At 38.5% G+C, this 22,819-nt stretch overlaps 2 protein-coding genes across 2 annotated transcripts; both read left to right on the top strand.

Annotated features, from left to right (window-relative positions):
* Positions 1-3,907: 3,907 nt before the first annotated feature.
* LOC113293930 lies at positions 3,908-10,711 on the top strand. The gene is made up of 5 exons (XM_026542372.1): positions 3,908-3,944; positions 7,719-8,220; positions 9,477-9,685; positions 9,777-9,868; positions 10,100-10,711. Exons 2-5 carry the CDS (start codon positions 7,721-7,723, stop codon positions 10,709-10,711), a joined length of 1,413 nt encoding a protein of 470 aa, XP_026398157.1. The 5' UTR covers positions 3,908-3,944; positions 7,719-7,720.
* Positions 10,712-18,234: 7,523 nt separating this feature from the next.
* On the top strand, positions 18,235-18,738 carry LOC113293929 (ubiquitin-conjugating enzyme E2 7-like). Its single transcript, XM_026542371.1, has one exon. It carries the CDS (start codon positions 18,235-18,237, stop codon positions 18,736-18,738), a length of 504 nt encoding a protein of 167 aa, XP_026398156.1.
* Positions 18,739-22,819: the final 4,081 nt, after the last annotated feature.

Raw genomic sequence — 22,819 nt, 5'->3', positions numbered from 1 at the left:
AGGTTGATTGTTTTTCTGCTTCTGATTGCAGATTATTTCAGTCTTTATAGTATGAAAAGAAGGTTTTTAAGAGGTCAAAATTAAATCTAATTCGAGTTCTTTACTAGTAACATTGCTTTCTATTGTCAGATCTACTTTATTATAAATAAAGTTATTACATTTCAGTTGTGTATACAATCTTATGGATCTCAGGTAATCGGATCAACGTTAAATGAAGTTGTCACTAGTTACATTCCATATTTGTGTACAATTTTTTCCTTCCAGTTGAATGGAGAAGCTCCCATCTCAACACATTACGGGTAGCTCTGCACTGGTGTCATTTTAGTGATTTTCTTTTAAAGTTTTCTTAATAGAGCACACAATGCATACACAAGAAACATAATAATATGGTTTTCTATAATCATATCTACAAAGCATGTGTGATTGTAATTGAATGCATTTTTCACATATGCAAAATGCTCAGGCGACCAGACGGGCATTACTACTACCAGATGTAGTAAATAATGGTCAGGTAACAGACAACAAATGGACTTGCTAGTTGCTTCATAAGGCATACTTGTAAAACCCCTTAACTAAAATACCTCTTTATCCTTGTACACATAAAGTTAACCCATCAAGCACGCTTAGGAAACTATTAAGCATCACCAACGGTAGCACAAATCAACGCTTTCCAATCTCAATGACTTGGGTGCTGATTGAGTTATTTATTTGAATGCAGAGTTGCATCAGTATATGAATTTTTAAGACTATTCCGAAACCACTCCCTAACTGGGAGAGGTAAAGCATTCTTGTGATTCAAAGTACTTCGCCGTCAATATTAAGACCTAGGTGCAAAATTTGTTGGGGATTTCTTTACATCGAAAACTCACAAATACTATTAACACATGTACACATCGTTCTTCAATGGCAGTACAAGAAACTAAATTCAAGCAAAGGCCTAATGGAAAACCAAATTAAAAGTCTATATGATACAAAACCAAAAAAAAAACACTCAAATTTGAGATGTGAAATGATGGTACATATGTCTGCATGTGTAAGACTATTTGTAAAGAAAATTCACTACCAAAAAACTAAAACATTAGACCTTAAGTAAAATTAGCAACAAATGACACATTTCGGCTCCTAAACCCGAAAATTAACACCAGCAGTTCCTGTAATCATAAGCGACGGCTGAATGAAAAATCATGGCAGAAGCAAATGGTGATTCAATTAGAAGTATCACCAATAGCAACAAATTATTCGCGTTATGATTTCTCCTCTCAAAATGTTAATTTACCATCTCTTTCTGTGTGGAAGCTGAATTGTTCCAAAGACGTTAATATCATGGGGCTATGGCTCAAGAGAGAGTGTAGACCTATTTTATTGACGTGTCAATATATCCTGCAGAGGTAATGACTGCTTGCGATTTGGCCGCCCTACCCTAAATAATACCTTTGGGGTAAACTTAAGACCTATTAACAAGGGAAGCAAAAATAAGACCCTACTTAGGAAGGCATGATATGACCTCAAAAGAAAAATGTTACTAACACTATTTGCAGGAAACAAGTTAAAAATAATATACATCATAAAACAGAAGATGACAACATAAAGGTGAATAAATCACACATAAAAAAAGGAAAAAATAATAACAAAAGAACGAAGAAATATATAGTTACAATCAAAAGTAAAAAGAAGGGAAATAACTAAGGCAGAAAATAAAAGAGAACATAAGGGCGAACCAAACAGCAAACAAGAAGAAGAAAGAGGAACACGTAACAGGTATGAATCTGGCTAATCAAAACTGTTAAAGCGAAAATTACGCATAAACATATTCCTGTAAATATTAAAAAATGTTTGCATAGCACGTAACTATAAAAGCGATTAACAGAGGCAAGTACGGGAATACAAACGTGGATATAAATGTTATTCGCCTTCATATGTTATAGTTATGCATACATTATTTGCTAGAATCATTGGATTTGTCATAAAAATTAGAAGGAATAGTGTTTTGTTTTTATTAACAATCAAGTGCAGGATTAACACCAAAATATAACAAGAAAGGATATCCATAAAAGAAAAAGCCCCCAAGCTTAGGATCCCCCAGAGAATTATCCAACAAGAAGGAACATATATAAGGAGCATATTCTTAAATTTCAAAGATCTCTGGTGAAGGATATATATTCAGAATATCTATTTTTGTTCTTTACATGTGATATATATATATGGAGATATGAACACAGAATATCTCAAAGATATGTTTCCCGAGCTAAAACAAACTCTGATTAGAATACAGGGAAGTTTGAACAACTACAGAAGACTCGGACTGTGAGGTGAAGACTCATTCAGGTGGTTGTGTTGCCACTGCCGTGGCACACAATGTGTACACGTCCAATACCCCCTCCCCCCCCCCCCCCCCCCCCCCCCCCCCCCGCCCCTCAAGTTGGAGCGGGAGGATCATGAGGCCGATCGCCCAACTTGCTGACAAGATGTCTAAAATGATCCACACCAAGCGGTTTAGTAAAGAGATCGGCTAACTGGGCTGCACAAGGAATGTGAGTTGGTTTGATAAGTCCAGAGATGACTTTTTCGCGAACAAAATAACAACCGATTTCAATATGTTTAGTCCGTTCATGAAATACCGGATTTTCAGAGATGTGAATAGCAGCCTGATGGTCACAATAGACTGGAATTGGCTGCAGAAGATTGACACGAAGATCAGTGAATAAATAATGTAACCATTGTAACTCAGAAGTTACCCTAGCGAGAGATCGATATTCTGCCTTAGCAGAAGAAAGGGAAATAGTGGGTTGCTTCTTGGATTTCCAAGAAAGAGGACTAGTACCCAACATAATGAAATAACCTGCCGTAGAGCGACGAGTGATTGGACAACCTGCCCAATCCGAATCAGTGTAACCAGCAAGAGAAAGTGAGCTAGTAGCAGAAAGAAAAATGTCGTGAGCAACCGTACCTTTTAGGTAACGAACAATGCGATAAGCGGCATCCAGGTGACCAGAACAAGGATGTTGCAAGAATTGACTTAAATAATTCACAGAATAAGTAATATCAGGACGAGTTACCTGAAGATATAGAAGACGACCAATTAAGCGACGATAAATACTTGGATCAGAGATAGGAGTACCTGAGTTTGGTAATAATTTTAGGTGTTGCTCCATAGGAGAGGCCGCAGGTTTAGCACCTAAAAGACCAGAATCCTGAATAATGTCTAGAATATATTTACGTTGTCCAAGAAAAATGCCATTTGGATAACGAGAAACTTCAATGCCCAGAAAATATTGCAAACGCCCTAGATTTTTGAGTGAAAATTTGGCTTCGAGTTTTTGTATGAGCTGTTGGATAGCCAAATGATTATTTCCTGTAATAATGATATCGTCGACATAAACCAAAAGATAAATAGAGATGGCGTCGGAATGAAAAAGAAAAAGTGAATAATCAGCACGAGACTGGATAAAACCTTCTTCCAGTAAAGCATTAGAAAATTTAGCAAACCATTGACGAGACGCTTGCTTAAGACTGTATAAAGAATTATTTAGTTTATAAACACGAGTATCACCCTTTGTTTGAAAACCAGGGGGAAGTTTCATATATATTTCCTCATGAAGAGCGCCCTTGCGCTGAAGTAGCCACAGAGTGTACATTTTGACGTGTTCGACCGCGTTTCCTGTTCGGTCGAATCTTGATGGGAATGCAGGGAGCGTGCACTTTGGTGGAAATGCCGCTTGCTCCAATTCTCGGGTGAAAGGAGTCCTCTCGGCTTCGCTTATTACTTCAGCGAGCTTGTCTTCCTCGTTGCTTCCTGTTAGCTTCTTGATATTTTCTCCTCGGGTTTTTCCTCTTCTGTAGACGAACTCTCGGGCGGACCATATCCTCCTCCTGTCGGCCCTGCTACGGGATGTATCGGGGGTTGGCCCGATCGTCCCTGGTTGCTAGACGTTTCCCGACTGGACGATCCTCTGGATCTAGATCTTTGATTAGGTAACTGGTAGTTTTCATACTCTAGCGCCAGATTTCTCTGTTGCAGTTCCCTTAAGTTCACTTCCTACCTCCTCTGATTTTCTAAAATGGCTAACAATGTTGGATTGGTGCTCTCGTGACTAGATTGCCCGTTTTGATAGTTCATATGAGCTGGGGGCGCCACTGCTATTAGTGGTGGAGGTGGGAGTGGCAGCATATGGGGAACGCCTCTAGTGTTATTTCGTCTGCCCAACTGTACGTGCCTGAGTCGCTTCTTCTCACGATCTAGGGCCTCTTTATATTCGGCTCGTCGTCTAGCTCTTCGCCTCTGGGCCTGCATGATCAGTGCCTCCTCATCGTCATTAGTGTCTGATGCAGTCAGTCCGTCTATCTGCTCGGGTCCTCCTTGTGTTGGGTTGATTTTCTCTAACGGAGGGGGCTCATCATTTCGTCCCAAGTCGACTTCCTCGTCCACGGTTGGCATCCCTCCTGTCAGTTCTCGAGATTCCTCTGGAAGGGGGGGTGGGGGGGTGGGGGGTTGTCGGCCATTTCCCTGTCCTGGTTCTGTTATCCCTCTTGTCGTCCCTGAAGTGCTATCCATTGGCTCGGACGCACCCTTTGCCCGAGTATCGTCCATGCCTACGTCAGCAAACACATATAACTTCTTACTTTGACCTGTTTTTCGAAAGTTTTTATGGGATGTAAGAACTGACACTAAAACTGGGTTTGTGTACGATACCCCCTATTTTGTTCGGATGACCTCACCAATTCAACACTTTTCGACTCTAAATACAGCTTTTGACAAGCACCGTGCTATGTCACTTTCTGTACTTCGGTTGTGCATTAATCAATATTTGTCCTACATTCCCTACACTCCAAATCATTAAAGACTAGTACTTTCCGAGTGAAAAGCCTTGAATTTGTACTCTTGTGATGTCACACTTCAGCCTCTAATTTTCAACAACGAGTATTATTCCCTTAGAACAATTCAGGGATGACTTTCCCTGAATTCCTTGGGTTTATTCCGGCGGATAGTGATGACTACATACAATATTTGTTTTCCCACTCTTCGATTCAACCCATCGATCTAGAGTCGACCTGTCGAGGTGGGTTTTGTAAGATCTAAGGCTTTCAAGACACCGGCATGGAACTTCTGTTGAGTTCAACCAAACATCAAGGATGTTACATGGGAGTTTTCTTAGAAGTTATCTAGCTTCCTGAATCCGATGGCGAAAAATGAGTAAAGAAGACGGAGATAACTAATTATAAAAACGCTATTTTACTCGCTAACTAACACATCTAAACGATTTGTCGACAGAATCTCACCGTGGCTACTACCAAACGCTGATGGCATTATTTGGGAGCTCTTGTAGATCTTCCTGTCGCCTTTGATACCCAGACGCAAATTAACTGAAAACCTTTCTTAATGACCAAACTTTATAAACAAAAATCTAACTTTGATGTCCAAACAAGAAGAACAAACAAAACGAAAAGAGTCACACCAATAAAGTTTATCTCTTAGCATCACTAGCACTCAAGGTGTTCTTAGGAGCTTTAGATTATCTCACTTTATGGATGACATCAGGGTATCCGAAGATGTTAGACGGTTCCCTTAGTCGGCGCCAGAATGTAGTAGCATAAAATCGCAAACTACATCGAAGGGTGAAACTACTAAGCTAAACCAAAGTGAAGATGCATGAACAAACATGAACACAAAGATATACGTGGTTCGTCATGATTACCTACTTCCACGGGGTGAAAGGAGTGATTAATATTACTTCAAGTTTGGTTACAAGTGATGATCTCTCACAATAATGACTTCTTTTCTCTCTAAGTGTGAACTCTCTCTCCTTTCCAACCTGCCTTTCACTCTCTAGATGCCCTTATATTTATAGGCCAAGACATGGATACGACGAAGTTACAGTGTAAATCATGGTGCATCTATCTCGCAGTTCCTCCTCAGGTCTACCTTGATGTTCCTCTGATCTATCGACTGGGCCGATGCGGTAGAGGCTCCCGACAGTTTTGTATCCGAGACCGATTCTTTAATGCTATTTAGTCTGAGGTTGCCTTCTCCCTTCTCGCCGCTTCGTATTGACCTTCTTTCTTATTTTGATCGAGTGTCTTCTGATCTTCTGTCGGCTTTGTCAGGTGATGAGAGACTTGTGACATCCTACAGCTAAATGGTTGTCACGATCGTCCCTCGTGATTTCTCTTTGTTTGTGCCCGCTTGAGTTATTCAATGCTTCTCTTCCTTCGTTTCTTGGTGCAACTTAGCCTGAGATCTCGCCACCTAGCCATGTCGATTATTTACTCCTACACCTAGGAAATGCTCTATAGACCTCTCCATTTCAGATAGATTCTCATTGTTATCCTTTAGCATAAGTTTTTTAAACAAACTAAACGAACACGTTCCTGGTATTATTTCAGGTCCATGATACGGCGAAGCTTCTTAGATGTAATTTCACCTTACACGAAGAAGAAGAAACTAAGCCATCTGATATTTGATAATAAATACCATAAAGACAACATAACTCGTAAAGGTGGAAAATTATAAATTCCGAAACGATTGCTCTACGTATCTTTTGATTATTATCGGCGTATCGCGTATGTATAACTTTACATACTGTAACTGAAGAACAAACATTCTAAATATCCCTATTTTCTCATGTAGCTATAGGTCCCAATTAAGTGACATAAGCTCAATTTAGCATGGAAAATTTTCTCGCGATTGATACATGGGATGCCAGTAATACGAGGAGATACCAATCTAGAGAGGTCATCCCTTTCAGGCGTGCTACATGAACCGCTGTGTGACAGCTGAATAGATATGGCGCTGAAGTGCGCTGAAGTGTTGGAGAGAGGAGACATATATCTTTTGACAGGTCAATGTACCAGAGAAAAAAAAACAGCGAATAGTATGTATGCGGTTGGATTTATCAAACGGGTAAATCTCCACATCTGTTTATCAAATTTTCCATTGTATTACACCAGAGTGTGTAGATTAAACGAAAGAACAGGCTACTCTTCTTCCATATATTCTCTCTTGCCAAATTTTTTGTTCCGTTACTTAATTATCGTCGTTGTAAAAATTCTCTCTTTTGTAAATTACAATATAATTTTATGCCTATCTTGATGGAAAAAAAATATTCGTTATGCCTAATTAATGGGAAAAAACTTCACGAGTTTTTATATTAAGTAACGACTTATTACTGAACAAAAAATATGAGAAAATAAAACAAAATCGAAAAAATTTGTAACTTGTTGTTTAATTGCAGCCACAGGTACAACTTGTGAACTTGATAACCTTTGTAACCTTTGGCTCTAACCTTTGTAACCTTTGATAACCGTATTTCCGAATTTAGCCTTCAGATCAACGACCGTCGTTAAACCTACGCAAGCCTTTAATAAATCTACACAATTTTTACTTCTTGTTAGCCGATTGACATTTGAGTTTTGGAAACTGTGGAGTTGTCATGCAATTGGGAAACTCTATTTTTTAGAAGTGTACGCGTATTGATATTTTTAGAAGTGGTTTATTGGTTGAAACAAATTTAATTCACTATCCTTATATTGATCAAACATCCAAATCTTGAATCCTACACAGTTTCTAATCTTGTTCGGTTTCAGTATACATGCCTTAGGTCCAACTCTAATTCCTCTCGTATATCATCACGCTATAAATAGAACAACTCCACTGCCCTCTAAATATCCCCATCTTTTCTCAACTGCGTCTACTTTTCCTTGACATATAGCTTTCGCCCTTGTAATGGCTGACAAAACTCAAGCAAGCCTTCTTCTTTCGAAACAACTCAGAGATCTTTCCAAAAATCCAGTTCATGGGTTTTCTGCTGGGTTAGTTGATGATACGAATATGTTTGAATGGAGTCTCACGATTATTGGACCTTCCGGTACTTGTTATGATGGAGGATTGTTTAAAGCTATCATGACGTTTCCTGCTAATTATCCCAACAGCCCTCCAACTGTAAAGTTTGTGTCAGATATGTGGCATCCCAATGTTTACTCCGATGGAAAAGTCTGCATATCCATTCTACATGATCCTGGTGAAGACCCGAATGGTTATGAGCTTTCAAGTGAACGATGGATGCCTATTCATACGGTGGAAAGCATAGTTTTGAGTATTATATCATTGCTTTCGAGTCCGAATGATGGTTCTCCTGCAAATGTCGACGCCGCCATAGAATGGAGGTCTAAGAGAGGTGATTTTGTGAAGAGAGTTAAACGCATTGTGAGACAATCACAAGAAGGGTGATCTTCCAGTATTCTTACTGTTGCAATGGCTCAATGCATTTGTGTTTATTGTGAGTGGATGTAATTGTTGTGCGGACGTTTTCTTTAGTTTTTTCTTTTGTCGTAAAAAATTTAGAGATTTTTTTTTTTTTTTTTAGTTCGAATCATTGTTTTTATTTTGTTAACTCGAAAAGTCCAAAAGCAAATTCCGTAATGGTTTGTTGGTAGAAGCAAAAAATACGTTCCTCAAAAAATGCCCTTGATACTAAAATCATTAGTATTGTGTGATATGGTGTACCGTAAACCAATCCTCCGTCAAATTGACAAAGGTCACAATGAAGAGCTCTGATGGAGATACTTTGGAAATCAAGGAGACCCTAGTTCTTCAGTCCGGTGTCTGTCAATCCTAGTTTGTTGCATCACCTTCAACATACTATGCTTAGCAGTTGGGACATGTTTCATAGTAAGGAAAGTTGAAAACATGCCCTATATCGGATTGTTTCTTGAAATGGTCCAGAAACAATTTCCTCGACCGATGGATGACATGTTAAATCAACAAGTCTTAAATAATAATATGCAGACAGATCATTGCAAAGCAGTTACAGGAGATACCAAATTTCACTATATTACGATGAATCAATTATTAACTCCAGATATCAACTTGATTAATTTATGTGGATGCTACTTTAACCAATTATTAACCCCAGATATCATTATAGTAGGCTGGTAAAGTCATTGGGCGGTAGATTAACTGTGCACCAACGGATCGCTGAACAAAAAGTATTTTGACAACACCAAATTTGACACCGATTAGAAACAACTATCCCTATGAACTAGTGGTTAAACGATCTCAAGCCATCACCGGACAATTTTAGAGCTTGTCAATTAGTAGGGGGGTGAGTGGGTAGTAGGGAAGAATAAGTGATTCAGATAAAAAGCTACCTCCACCGTAAGATGTGGGACAAGGACATCATCCACTAAGTCAGTCCTCTCTGTTTGACACCGGCAAACTGAAACTTGTGTAAGTTTTCTGTTTCTTGATTTATCTCTTGAACTTCCTATTATTTTTTCCTAGTTTAGTGTTTTTGCTTATTTTAGTCCGTTTCCTAATTTTGGATTTCCCTTTCCCGGTTCTAATCGGTTTCCCAGTCCTAGGAATTAATTAATGGAGCCTATATAAGAAGGCATCGCATCGCCTGTATTGTCCAATATAACACATTCTACATTGTTATCGATATTTGATTTAATGTTAATCTCTTGGTTATTGTTCTCAGATTTAGTGGCTTAATACAACCATGGATACTAATGATCATCTGGTTAAGGAATTTAAATTACTCGATCCACCTGTATTTGGGGTCTTCAGATATAGCTGTTGCGGAAGAATGGTTTCGAGTGATTGAGAAGAAACTAGGTTTAATGAAAGTTACGATGAGGAACGAGTCATTCTCGCTACATCTATGCTTGAAGGAGTGGCAAGTCATTGGTGGGACATCAATAGATACACTATGGATCTTCAAGGAATGACTTGGAGAGAATTTGATATTCCTTCTTGGAAAGATTTTATCCGTTTTCAGATCGAAACTTGAAAAAGATCAAACTCATGCAACCTGCTCACATGGAAAATAGTGTAGAGATGGAAAATTTGGAGTCTATGGAGATTGGTGATGTGAGAATGTGTAGCCCATTGAGGAAGCAAAGACATAATATATAACAATATGGTGCACCAGAGGTGATTGAGGTAAAGGACGTCTCGGATAGGATGAAGGATAAAGTCGAAGACAGGATAAATTCTGCCAATCCCAATTCTGAACTCATTCTCGTGCAGGATCCCCAGCAACATCCGTATAGTCAGCAATAGTTTGTGGTAGATGGTCCATAAGTACAACATGTATTGCAGAATAAGCAGATAGAAGAAGAAGAAAAAGGGAAAAAACAACTAAATCGAATTCAAAAGGCACAAAATAAAATAATTAGACAGCGGATGTGGAGGAAGAAGAGACGACAACAGTTAGATGTTACTACTGCGATGGAAGAAACACAACAGCAAGTACAGGAGGTTTCAATCGTGGAGGCTACTTCAGAGACGAAAGAAATACAAGTTACACAGCCCGAGGTTGCACCCGTCGACGTAAAAAAACAGAAGCAGTTGCAACAGAAATGGGAGCCGATGCAACAATATATGCATCAAGTTCTTTCACCACAGGATCAGCAACAACCAACACAACAGAAGCTGCTTGCACATTGGGAGTTTAACGTAGAGGAAATAAATCAACATCAACAACTAAAACAGTGGCAACTACAACCAGAGCAACAGGAACCAAAACAAGTAAAACAACATCAGAACCCGGAAAAGGAAGGAAATAGAAAAAATAAAAGAAAAAGAAAGAGGAAAAGAAAACAGTATCGACCAGAGGTTGCGATTGTGGCGGTGAATGTAGAGGAGTTTTGGGAAAACGAGAGGAACAGAGAAAAGGAAAAACCGAGCCCAATCAGGTATGACATGTGGTGAATGTACAGTCTTTAAATATCATTACATTGTGCCAAAGTAAAGTGTCGCAAGTTCAGTAAAAGTTTTTTATTTTTGGGCCGGAAAACTGTTCGTGACAGGAAATATCCATTGCCACTAGCAGTGCGCGGCATCAGGTTTCAGAGGTTTCAACCCTAGAAAACGTGAAAACCCTTGAAAGAATCTGTCTCTCCTATCTCCTGTTTCAGAACCAGACCCTCTTCACAACTAAAATAGAGAATTAACATGGAAATTATCAAGGGGTTCATCGGGGAAGAGCCAAAGCTCACTTCCGATGCAACCGAAGGTATTGAAGGTTTGTTGATGCAACCAAAGACCAGTATGAATGCCTATTTTGAGGAGCAAAAGAAGATCATATCTGGCCTAACAAATACTGAAGTACCAGGTTCACTTTTAGAAGAAAAAGTGGATCCAATTAAAGCATTGGAATTAGCGAAACAATAAAGAGACACCATGAATACTTATTTTCTGGAGCACCAAAGCCAGTTCGGGATTTTCGAGCACAACCAAGATGGCAAAGCTGGGTTACGGAAATCATATAACGGTCAGAAGACCCCAAAGGTTTACCAATCTGTACAGCAAGAAGTCGGTTCCATCATTGAAATTTCACAAGGTGAGCAAAAGTTTAGATATGTTAGTGGACTGCTTGAAGGTAATCGTTTCTTTGGATTTCCTTCAGGATACGTCTTGAATGATCTTAAGAGAGAGATCAACCAAAAGGTTAATAAAGTGAAGGCCAAGGTTTTGTAGGAAGTGGTTCCATCGTTCGAGAATATCAAAATGGAGAGCAACAAAGAACCCCCAAAATGGTAGGACTGAATTGCATGAATTTCGAGCTCATACTGAAACGCCTGTCATGTAATATTCTTGTGAAACTTCTTCTGTGACCGGTTTGAGTGTTTTTCATGTACCTTTGTGATGTTCTGGTATGAGTCTTTACACTATCAAATAGGATGTTATTGGCTATGTTTTATTTCTTCTTTCTATCATTACGATAAATATATATCATCACATACGAAATATAAAGAAAAAAGAAGATAGAAAAACTGAAGCGGACGTGTCGACGTTTTTAATCTTTTTTTATTAGGAGGAGGGGATCTATTTCTTGTCTTGCTTTCTTCTTGATTAAAACTGCGTAACTGGAAGAAACTAGAACTTACCAATCCTGTTATAAGTTATCCCCGTATGAAATCTTTAAGTTAACTAATATAAAGCAGTTCTGAAGATACTCTTAGAATCACATGACGCAGAAGCCAATGCTGTCATGCCAAAAGACAGTAGACAACGTCACAAGGAAAGCAAAACACAGAAGAGCAAAAGATAGATATATATCACTAAGATAAGAATTCATATGAATCGAAAACAAAACATTTGTACAAGTTGGGTTTGCAACCTACAAACTTCAAATAAAGCCAAATCAGAACATCAGTAACCCTTCTGGGGTACTGTATGCATTGCACAAGATTAAAAGTGGCCAAAAAAGGATTAGTGTAATTAAGAGCTAAAGTATTGGCAATGCCTTCCTCTTGGCAGCAAAGGCGCACAATTCATAGTGTGGGCACCTCACTAGTAATGCGCCCAAGGCTTGCAATGACTTATATGTAGTGAATTTATGTTATCAGAGGCGAACCAGGCGCCCGCAGAGATGCTTAGGACGCATGATTTTTAGTGTGGGCGCCTCGCCTTGCGCTTCAGAGAACAAAGGACACCAACGACGGTCAACATACACTTGCCACATTATTGGCATCCTGTGGCATCCCTCTAACGCTTCTACTTACCAATAATGTACCTCCGTTTTCACGCATCCCATATATTCATGCAATTAGGAATAAATTAACCATTTTTCCATAACATATATATATATACACACGAAAAGAAAAGGTACACCTAGGTCAGATCAAAGAAGGATAACACCATAATAAGGAGATATATGCATCACAAGAAATTTAACAAGTCATTTCTACGTACCTAACTTTTAATTCTTAACTACAAGCAGTTGCAGACTCCATAAATATAGCCATCGAAAACATTACCCCGTGCATAAGATACGATATTTTTACGTTGATCTTAGTGTCATAGGTTTGAACCATAGAATATGAGTTTGATAGAATCCTGATTCCCAATAATCTCTTAATATTATCATTATTTTTTCCTTTATTTGCTAATTAGTTTTACAATTTAAGTATGAAATCAACTTCCCAAGTCCCAGAATCGAATGTTTACTTACCGCTGTAAAAACTACAGTAACCAAGAACTTACCTCTCATAGAGAAAAACATATATTAGGTTTGTCTTTTTCTTTTCAATTATACAATCGGTTTGCGTTGACGTAATTTAGCTTACTTATTATTTTTATACTAGGTATCACCCCGACCTACGGCCGGGGCTCAACCTTTTTCGGCTTTGTTTTTGTTTGGCCTACCGGTCCGAATGGACCATAATATTTTAGTCAGCCTAAGCTTAGTTGGGCATAATATCGTCTGCCAGAGTCATAGTTTCTTAGGCCATAATTATGCCCCAATTTGGGGTGGTCTCATTGTTTAGTTTATCGGGACATAGTAGCGGATTTAATCGGTCAGGTTAGCATGTTTAATTAGGATTGGTAACGTTTCTGGTGTACAGTTAATTGGGTTATGATAGCATGTTTAGTTTGGATTTGGAATGATCTCGGTGTACAGTTAATTGGGTTACAATATCATGTTTAGTTAGTCTGGTTGGTTAGGCGTTGTAGTTGGGGCCATAACCCTGATTGTCAAGAACGGTCTTAGTATAGTTAACGCACAGTAGCTTTTTTAGTTGGTCAGTCTATAGTATTTCGAGCCTCATTAAAATGATATCAGTGTTAAGTTACTCAGTTTACGGTAGTTGGAGCCTCATTATAAATGATTTCACTATTATGGTCACAGCAGCGTGTTTAGTTAGTCGAGTCTCAGTAGCATGTTTAGCTACGAACTGGGAGTTTATGGTCACAGCAGCGTGTTTAGTTAGTCGAGTCTCAGTAGCATGTTTAGCTACGAACTGGGAGTTTATGGTCACAGCAGCGTGTTTAGTTAGTTGGGGTACAAAAGCGTGTTAAATGTGCATGTTAGTTGGGTCGGACTGAGATACCTTAGAGATAGCATGCATATAAGGAGTTTAAACTTGAATTTTGATTGCCAAAACTTGAAACCAAAACAAAGTCACGACTCACGAAGTCTGATCGTAAAAGAATACGTGTATAACTCGCTTGATGAACGGCTGCCCTTATACTCTTTTCTGAGTAATGAATATATTGGCCTATAGTTTCCCTGTCTTCATCCATTCTTCCGAATCCATTCGTTTAATCTATATATAGATGGATAATAGTTACCACATTTAACAAACGGTCCGCGAGTTATAACCCCAAAAATTGGTTTCACCAAAATAAGATGAAACCAAATTTTGGTTTCATCATAAAAGAAAAAAGAAGAAGAAAAAATGAAACACAATAAGATGAAACCTTCCACCACCGTCAACCGCACCGCCCTCATCGCCACCACAACCATAATCACCACAAGTCCACAACCACCACTACCATTACCTCCTTAACTAAGACTACTTTCAACAAAAAACAATCCACAATAAGATGAAACCTACCACCACCGTCAACTGCACCACCCCCATCGCTGCCACAACCACCAGCACCACAACCACCACTACCATTACCCCCTCAACTACAACCAGTTTCAACAAAAAATAATCCACCTGTATCCCACCATCAAAAACTGGCTTCACAGATATTGATATTCAACAAAATGAAAAAAAAATAAGATGAAACCTAATTAGGTTTCATCAACTTCAGCCAATTCATTACAATTTTAACAATGCAGACATACACCTCTTTAGTTGTAACCCATACCAGTCCTTTATGCAACACCTGAAGCTCAACTACAACTCTCATTGCATTAGCACCACCCTTACTCAGTTAATCCATTCTTTACACTTCCATAACTTCAGTTAAGGCCACCACTACCAACAAAACTTCTTCATCAATACCTGCAGTACCAGTACCTGCTATACACATTCTCCCAATTCATACACACATATAATCAAAACCACCATTGTACATACAATCGAAACCACATATTGTCATTTCACCAACATAACTTCAATGATGAAACCAAACATGCCGTCTTCCAAGTCAGACCGAATAAACTATACAAAATTCAGTTGAAACCAAAATTTGGTTTCATCATAAACTTAATTTTCATCATTAAAATCTTTGGTTTCATGATAGAAAATAGGCAAGTTTATGATGAAACCAAATTTGGTTTCATCATTAGTTTACTGTTTTCACCAACCAAAACTGTCAGAATTTGATGAAACCAATTTTGGTTTCATCATAAATCTGTCATTTCCCAATACAATATTGATTTTGACTTTGAAGATGTATCATCATTTGCTGGTGATGAAAACATCATAAGGTGGTGGTGGTGATTGTAGAGGATTGAACGAGGAGGCGGAGGTGATGTTGGGAGCGGATCTGCAGGTACTGGTGTTGATTGTAGATGAGGTGTTGTTGGTGGCCGATTTGAAGGTATTGGAGGTGGTTTTAGATGATAAAAGGAGGAGGTAAAAGTAGTGTTGGTGGCGGATCTGATGTACTGGTGGGAAAAACAAAAATAAGAGGAGGCGGTGTTGTTGATGGAAAATCTGTAGACAGAGAAGAAGAAGGTGATGATGGTGTTACTGGAGGAGAAGGAGGTGATGATGGTGTTAATGGAGGAGACGGAGGTTCTGTTGGTGGCGGATCTGGACACATCGGTTGGTTTGATGGTGGCGGAGCTACTGTTGGTGATAGATCTGAATATAAATAGAAGAAAAAGAGACGAAGGTTTCGTGGAGGAGACGAAGGTGTTGCGGGTGGTGGTGACGGAGGTGTTGCGATGGTGTTCATGGAGAGATATTTGTTGCTGCTGGTGTTAATGGTGGTGGGGAGATGAAGACCGCATAAATAGAAAAAAGAAAGGAGAGAAAAAGAAGAAGACAAGGTAAAAAGGGTATGTTTGGCTTTTTTTAAAATAATAAAAACTAAATTTGCACATTATTATTTGACCTGGAGTTTTTGTGTCACTTTTTAATTAAATGATTTTCATTTATTAACAATAATATGGCTGGATTGTTTGTACCACATGTTTGGTCACCTTGGTTTTATGTGACTAGTTTTGTTTAACAAACACAAACTTCAATACTAATTTTCAGACGACTCCAGCCTGGCAGCCTCAGTGCCATCTCTGACCGTCAGGACTCTTATCCAACCCTTCTCTTCCCTCTCCGACAACTCTTGCTAATGGAATTCGTGAGAGAAAGTTTTCCGCCCACGTCATTATCGAATATTATCCTAGAGAATTTCACCGGGTCTTTAGTGGTTTGGACTACATTAATTACAAAATAAAAGAGACATTAATTGGTTAGGTATGCACTATGTTTTCAGTGTAAAAACCTTTAGTCACTCAATCATTCCATCCATGGCTGTATGTTTCTTCTCCACAGGAACTGCAACATAAGAACCATTAATCATTCCATGCAGCGGACCAACAAATTCAACCATTCAATCAATTACATCGACTTGGCCTCCGAACATCATTTTTGCCTACTCTTGGGTCAAAATTCTGCACCATGCAATTAGCAGTACAGACACTTATATCTATAAGTAGTTAATTAATTAAGGTTTAGAATTCACATGGTATGGCAACAGCTTCGTATATAAATCCTTTCGCACCTTTGAAAATAGGACTAATAATTAGAAGATATCTAGAAAAGTTTGTTTATTATGAAAGATTCAATTGGTACCTTTCCTAATAGGATTTAATCTGTACCTTTCCAAATAGGACCTTTTGTATGGAAGTAAGATTAATCATCTCGGTGGAAGCATTACTTAGCATGCCTGAGATATTACCTAGCCAGTCAATTTTTTGTCACCAATGCTCTTTAGTGATTAGAAAATGTTAACTCTTCTGTGCTCGCACATTGCCAGCCAATCAATTGTTTATCACCCCAATGCCCTTCAGCGATGAGAAAACGTTAATTCTTATGTGCTTGGACATTTCTCGCTTATTGGCTTGAATATATCTTGACCGGCTAGAAAATAAATTAGCTATAAATTCATAAAACCGTATCAGGATTCGGTAATATATGATATCTAGGTTAAACATATCAAGGTAGCCAAATTTAGGTTTTCTCAAGTCGGCAACTATAACGAGGATGCAAGTGGCGCATAATGATTACGCGTTACAAAGTTGCAGGTCAAGTCAGTGTGCAGATAGAATGGCGCAACACTGTGTAAACTGTCAAGTGCTAAGAATGGCATAACCCCGCAGGGCCAATGTAGCGCTAGTGCATCACTACATTGTGAATACATTTGGCTGAGTAATGAAGCTGATTGGCGGACACAATGGAGCTTCATTGAGGGAAAGGCAAGACTAGACCAAATTTGCAAGATGCAACATGGAACATGCGAGGTGGCATGTTGGCATGTCCGTGGAACTGAGTTAGCCAACACTCAAGGATGATGCAAGCATGTAGAATAGACTAAGGATAAGTCTATGGTATTAGTTCAAAGTTGGACAAAGCTTGAACAATGCAAACAAGCTAGTAACGCAAGAGTGCGCATTACTATTGTCAAGCTAATTGGCGAAGTGAAGCAAGGATAACTCATATAACCATATGGCACGCATTGGCATCAGTTGGAAATCACGTTGGAATGAATTTGGATTAACTAAGTCATCTTAGCAGGATCAGATCATGGCCATATGCAGTTGTGCACAGAATTGGATCAGATCATGGCCATATGCAGTGGTGCACAGAATTCTCTCTTTTGTAAATTACAATATAATTTTATGCCTATCTTGATGGAAAAAAAAAAATATTCGTTATGCCTAATTAATGGGAAAAAACTTTAGGAGTTTTTATATTAAGTAACGACTTATTACTGAACAAAAAATATGAGAAAATAAAACAAAATCGAAAAAATTTGTAACTTGTTGTTTAATTGCAGCCACAGGTACAACTTGTGAACTTGATAACCTTTGTAACCTTTGGCTCTAACCTTTGTAACCTTTGATAACCGTATTTCCGAATTTAGCCTTCAGATCAACGACCGTCGTTAAACCTACGCAAGCCTTTAATAAATCTACACAATTTTTACTTCTTGTTAGCCGATTGACATTTGAGTTTTGGAAACTGTGGAGTTGTCATGCAATTGGGAAACTCTATTTTTTAGAAGTGTACGCGTATTGATATTTTTAGAAGTGGTTTATTGGTTGAAACAAATTTAATTCACTATCCTTATATTGATCAAACATCCAAATCTTGAATCCTACACAGTTTCTAATCTTGTTCGGTTTCAGTATACATGCCTTAGGTCCAACTCTAATTCCTCTCGTATATCATCACGCTATAAATAGAACAACTCCACTGCCCTCTAAATATCCCCATCTTTTCTCAACTGCGTCTACTTTTCCTTGACATATAGCTTTCGCCCTTGTAATGGCTGACAAAACTCAAGCAAGCCTTCTTCTTTCGAAACAACTCAGAGATCTTTCCAAAAATCCAGTTCATGGGTTTTCTGCTGGGTTAGTTGATGATACGAATATGTTTGAATGGAGTCTCACGATTATTGGACCTTCCGGTACTTGTTATGATGGAGGATTGTTTAAAGCTATCATGACGTTTCCTGCTAATTATCCCAACAGCCCTCCAACTGTAAAGTTTGTGTCAGATATGTGGCATCCCAATGTTTACTCCGATGGAAAAGTCTGCATATCCATTCTACATGATCCTGGTGAAGACCCGAATGGTTATGAGCTTTCAAGTGAACGATGGATGCCTATTCATACGGTGGAAAGCATAGTTTTGAGTATTATATCATTGCTTTCGAGTCCGAATGATGGTTCTCCTGCAAATGTCGACGCCGCCATAGAATGGAGGTCTAAGAGAGGTGATTTTGTGAAGAGAGTTAAACGCATTGTGAGACAATCACAAGAAGGGTGATCTTCCAGTATTCTTACTGTTGCAATGGCTCAATGCATTTGTGTTTATTGTGAGTGGATGTAATTGTTGTGCGGACGTTTTCTTTAGTTTTTTCTTTTGTCGTAAAAAATTTAGAGATTTTTTTTTTTTTTTTTAGTTCGAATCATTGTTTTTATTTTGTTAACTCGAAAAGTCCAAAAGCAAATTCCGTAATGGTTTGTTGGTAGAAGCAAAAAATACGTTCCTCAAAAAATGCCCTTGATACTAAAATCATTAGTATTGTGTGATATGGTGTACCGTAAACCAATCCTCCGTCAAATTGACAAAGGTCACAATGAAGAGCTCTGATGGAGATACTTTGGAAATCAAGGAGACCCTAGTTCTTCAGTCCGGTGTCTGTCAATCCTAGTTTGTTGCATCACCTTCAACATACTATGCTTAGCAGTTGGGACATGTTTCATAGTAAGGAAAGTTGAAAACATGCCCTATATCGGATTGTTTCTTGAAATGGTCCAGAAACAATTTCCTCGACCGATGGATGACATGTTAAATCAACAAGTCTTAAATAATAATATGCAGACAGATCATTGCAAAGCAGTTACAGGAGATACCAAATTTCACTATATTACGATGAATCAATTATTAACTCCAGATATCAACTTGATTAATTTATGTGGATGCTACTTTAACCAATTATTAACCCCAGATATCATTATAGTAGGCTGGTAAAGTCATTGGGCGGTAGATTAACTGTGCACCAACGGATCGCTGAACAAAAAGTATTTTGACAACACCAAATTTGACACCGATTAGAAACAACTATCCCTATGAACTAGTGGTTAAACGATCTCAAGCCATCACCGGACAATTTTAGAGCTTGTCAATTAGTAGGGGGGTGAGTGGGTAGTAGGGAAGAATAAGTGATTCAGATAAAAAGCTACCTCCACCGTAAGATGTGGGACAAGGACATCATCCACTAAGTCAGTCCTCTCTGTTTGACACCGGCAAACTGAAACTTGTGTAAGTTTTCTGTTTCTTGATTTATCTCTTGAACTTCCTATTATTTTTTCCTAGTTTAGTGTTTTTGCTTATTTTAGTCCGTTTCCTAATTTTGGATTTCCCTTTCCCGGTTCTAATCGGTTTCCCAGTCCTAGGAATTAATTAATGGAGCCTATATAAGAAGGCATCGCATCGCCTGTATTGTCCAATATAACACATTCTACATTGTTATCGATATTTGATTTAATGTTAATCTCTTGGTTATTGTTCTCAGATTTAGTGGCTTAATACAACCATGGATACTAATGATCATCATCTGGTTAAGGAATTTAAATTACTCGATCCACCTGTATTTATGGGGTCTTCAGATATAGCTGTTGCGGAAGAATGGTTTCGAGTGATTGAGAAGAAACTAGGTTTAATGAAAGTTACGATGAGGAACGAGTCATTCTTGCTACATCTATGCTTGAAGGAGTGGCAAGTCATTGGTGGGACATCAATAGATACACTATGGATCTTCAAGGAATGACTTGGAGAGAATTTGATATTCCTTCTCGGAAAGATTTTATCGGTTTTCAGATCGAAACTTGAAAAAGATCAAACTCATGCAACCTGCTCACATGGAAAATAGTGTAGAGATGGAAAATTTGGAGTCTATGGAGATTGGTGATGTGAGAATGTGTATCTCATTGAGGAAGCAAAGACAAAATATATAACAATATGCTGCACCAGAGGTGATTGAGGTAAAGGACGTCTCGGATAGGATGAAGGATAAAGTCGAAGACAGGATAAATTCTGCCAATCCCAATTCTGAACTCATTCTCGTGCAGGATCCCCAGCAACATCCGTATAGTCAGCAATAGTTTGTGGTAGATGGTCCATAAGTACAACATGTATTGCAGAATAAGCAGATAGAAGAAGAAGAAAAAGGGAAAAAACAACTAAATCGAATTCCAAAGGCACAAAATAAAATAATTAGACAGCGGATGTGGAGGAAGAAGAGACGACAACAGTTAGATGTTACTACTGCGATGGAAGAAACACAACAGCAAGTACCGGAGGTTTCAATCGTGGAGGCTACTTCAGAGACGAAAGAAATACAAGTTACACAGCCCGAGGTTGCACCCGTCGACGTAAAAAAACAGAAGCAGTTGCAACAGCAATGGGGGCCGATGCAACAATATATGCATCAAGTTCTTTCACCACAGGTTCAGCAACAACCAACACAACAGAAGCTGCTTGCACATTGGGAGTTTAACGTAGAGGAAATAAATCAACATCAACAACTAAAACAGTGGCAACTACAACCAGAGCAACAGGAACCAAAACAAGTAAAACAACATCAGAACCCGGAAAAGGAAGGAAATAGAAAAAATAAAAGAAAAAGAAAGAGGAAAGGAAAACAGTATCGACCAGAGGTTGCGATTGTGGCGGTGAATGTAGAGGAGTTTTGGGAAAACGAGAGGAACAGAGAAAAGGAAAAACCGAGCCCAATCAGGTATGACATGTGGTGAATGTACAGTCTTTAAATATCATTACATTGTGCCAAAGTAAAGTGTCGCAAGTTCAGTGAAAGTGTTTTATTTTTGGGCCGGAAAACTGTTCGTGACAGGAAATATCCATTGCCACTAGCAGTGCGCGGCATCAGGTTTCAACCCTAGAAAACGTGAAAACCCTTGAAAGAATCTGTCTCTCCTATCTCCTGTTTCAGAACCAGACCCTCTTCACAACTAAAATAGAGAATTAACATGGAAATTATCAAGGGGTTCATCGGGGAAGAGCCAAAGCTCACTTCCGATGCAACCGAAGGTATTTGGTGTAGAATGTTAGTACTAGAAATCACACAATGAATAAACTTCTCAAAGGAAGAGTTTTCTTTTCTCAAAAATCTGCCGATCTTCCTTACAAACGTGGCCATATATAGGCCTTATGGGATATGCCAATATCTTTTATGATTAATGCTAATAAAGAGGAAATCCTACTAAATATAATATCATGCCAATACTAGCAAGATATCTCTTATTTCCTAACAAAAATAACAAATAGGAAAATATTTAACGGATATTCTTTCGTCGATCCCTTCCTTCCAAGTAGGATTCTGCCATATCTTGCACTACATCAGTATTGAAGGTTTGTTGATGCAACCAAAGACCAGTATGAATGCCTATTTTGAGGAGCAATAGAAGATCATATCTGGCCTAACAAATACTGAAGTACCAGGTTCACTTTTAGAAGAAAAAGTGGATCCAATTAAAGCATTGGAATTAGCGAAACAATAAAGAGACACCATGACTACTTATTTTCTGGAGCACAAAAGCCAGTTCGGGATTTTCGAGCACAACCAAGATGGCAAAGCTGGGTTACGGAAATCATATAACGGTCAGAAGACCCCAAAGGTTTACCAATCTGTACAGCAAGAAGTCGGTTCCATCATTGAAATTTCACAAGGTGAGCAAAAGTTTAGATATGTTAGTGGACTGCTTGAAGGTAATCGTTTCTTTGGATTTCCTTCAGGATACGTCTTGAATGATCTTAAGAGAGAGATCAACCAAAAGGTTAATAAAGTGAAGGCCAAGGTTTTGTAGGAAGTGGTTCCATCGTTCGAGAATATCAAAATGGAGAGCAACAAAGAACCCCCAAAATGGTAGGACTGAATTGCATGAATTTCGAGCTCATACTGAAACGCCTGTCATGTAATATTCTTGTGAAACTTCTTCTGTGACCGGTTTGAGTGTTTTTCATGTACCTTTGTGATGTTCTGGTATGAGTCTTTACACTATCAAATAGGATGTTATTGGCTATGTTTTATTTCTTCTTTCTATCATTACGATAAATATATATCATCACATATGAAATAAAGAAAAAAGAAGATAGAAAAACTGAAGCGGACGTGTCGACGTTTTTAATCTTTTTTTATTAGGAGGAGGGGATCTATTTCTTGTCTTGCTTTCTTCTTGATTAAAACTGCGTATCTGGAAGAAACTAGAACTTACCAATCCTGTTATAAGCTATCCCCGTATGAAATCTTTAAGTTAACTAATATAAAGCAGTTCTGAAGATACTCTTAGAATCACATGACGCAGAAGCCAATGCTGTCATGCCA

Source organism: Papaver somniferum, chromosome 7, assembly GCF_003573695.1.
Source record: "Papaver somniferum cultivar HN1 chromosome 7, ASM357369v1, whole genome shotgun sequence".
NCBI classification, from domain to species: Eukaryota; Viridiplantae; Streptophyta; class Magnoliopsida; order Ranunculales; family Papaveraceae; genus Papaver; species Papaver somniferum.
This window is presented reverse-complemented; position numbering and strand designations above follow the sequence as displayed.

Excerpts from the sequence above, each read along its gene's own strand:
- LOC113293930 (XM_026542372.1), top strand. The coding sequence starts at position 7,721 with ATGGCTGACAAAACTCAAGCAAGCCTTCTTCTTTCGAAACAACTCAGA. Across the intron at positions 9,686-9,776 it reads GAAGGAGTGGCAAGTCATTG|ATCGAAACTTGAAAAAGATC; the intron begins GTGGGACATCAA and ends ATCCGTTTTCAG. Across the intron at positions 9,869-10,099 it reads AGTCTATGGAGATTGGTGAT|AATAAGCAGATAGAAGAAGA; the intron begins GTGAGAATGTGT and ends CATGTATTGCAG.
- LOC113293929 (XM_026542371.1), top strand. The coding sequence starts at position 18,235 with ATGGCTGACAAAACTCAAGCAAGCCTTCTTCTTTCGAAACAACTCAGA.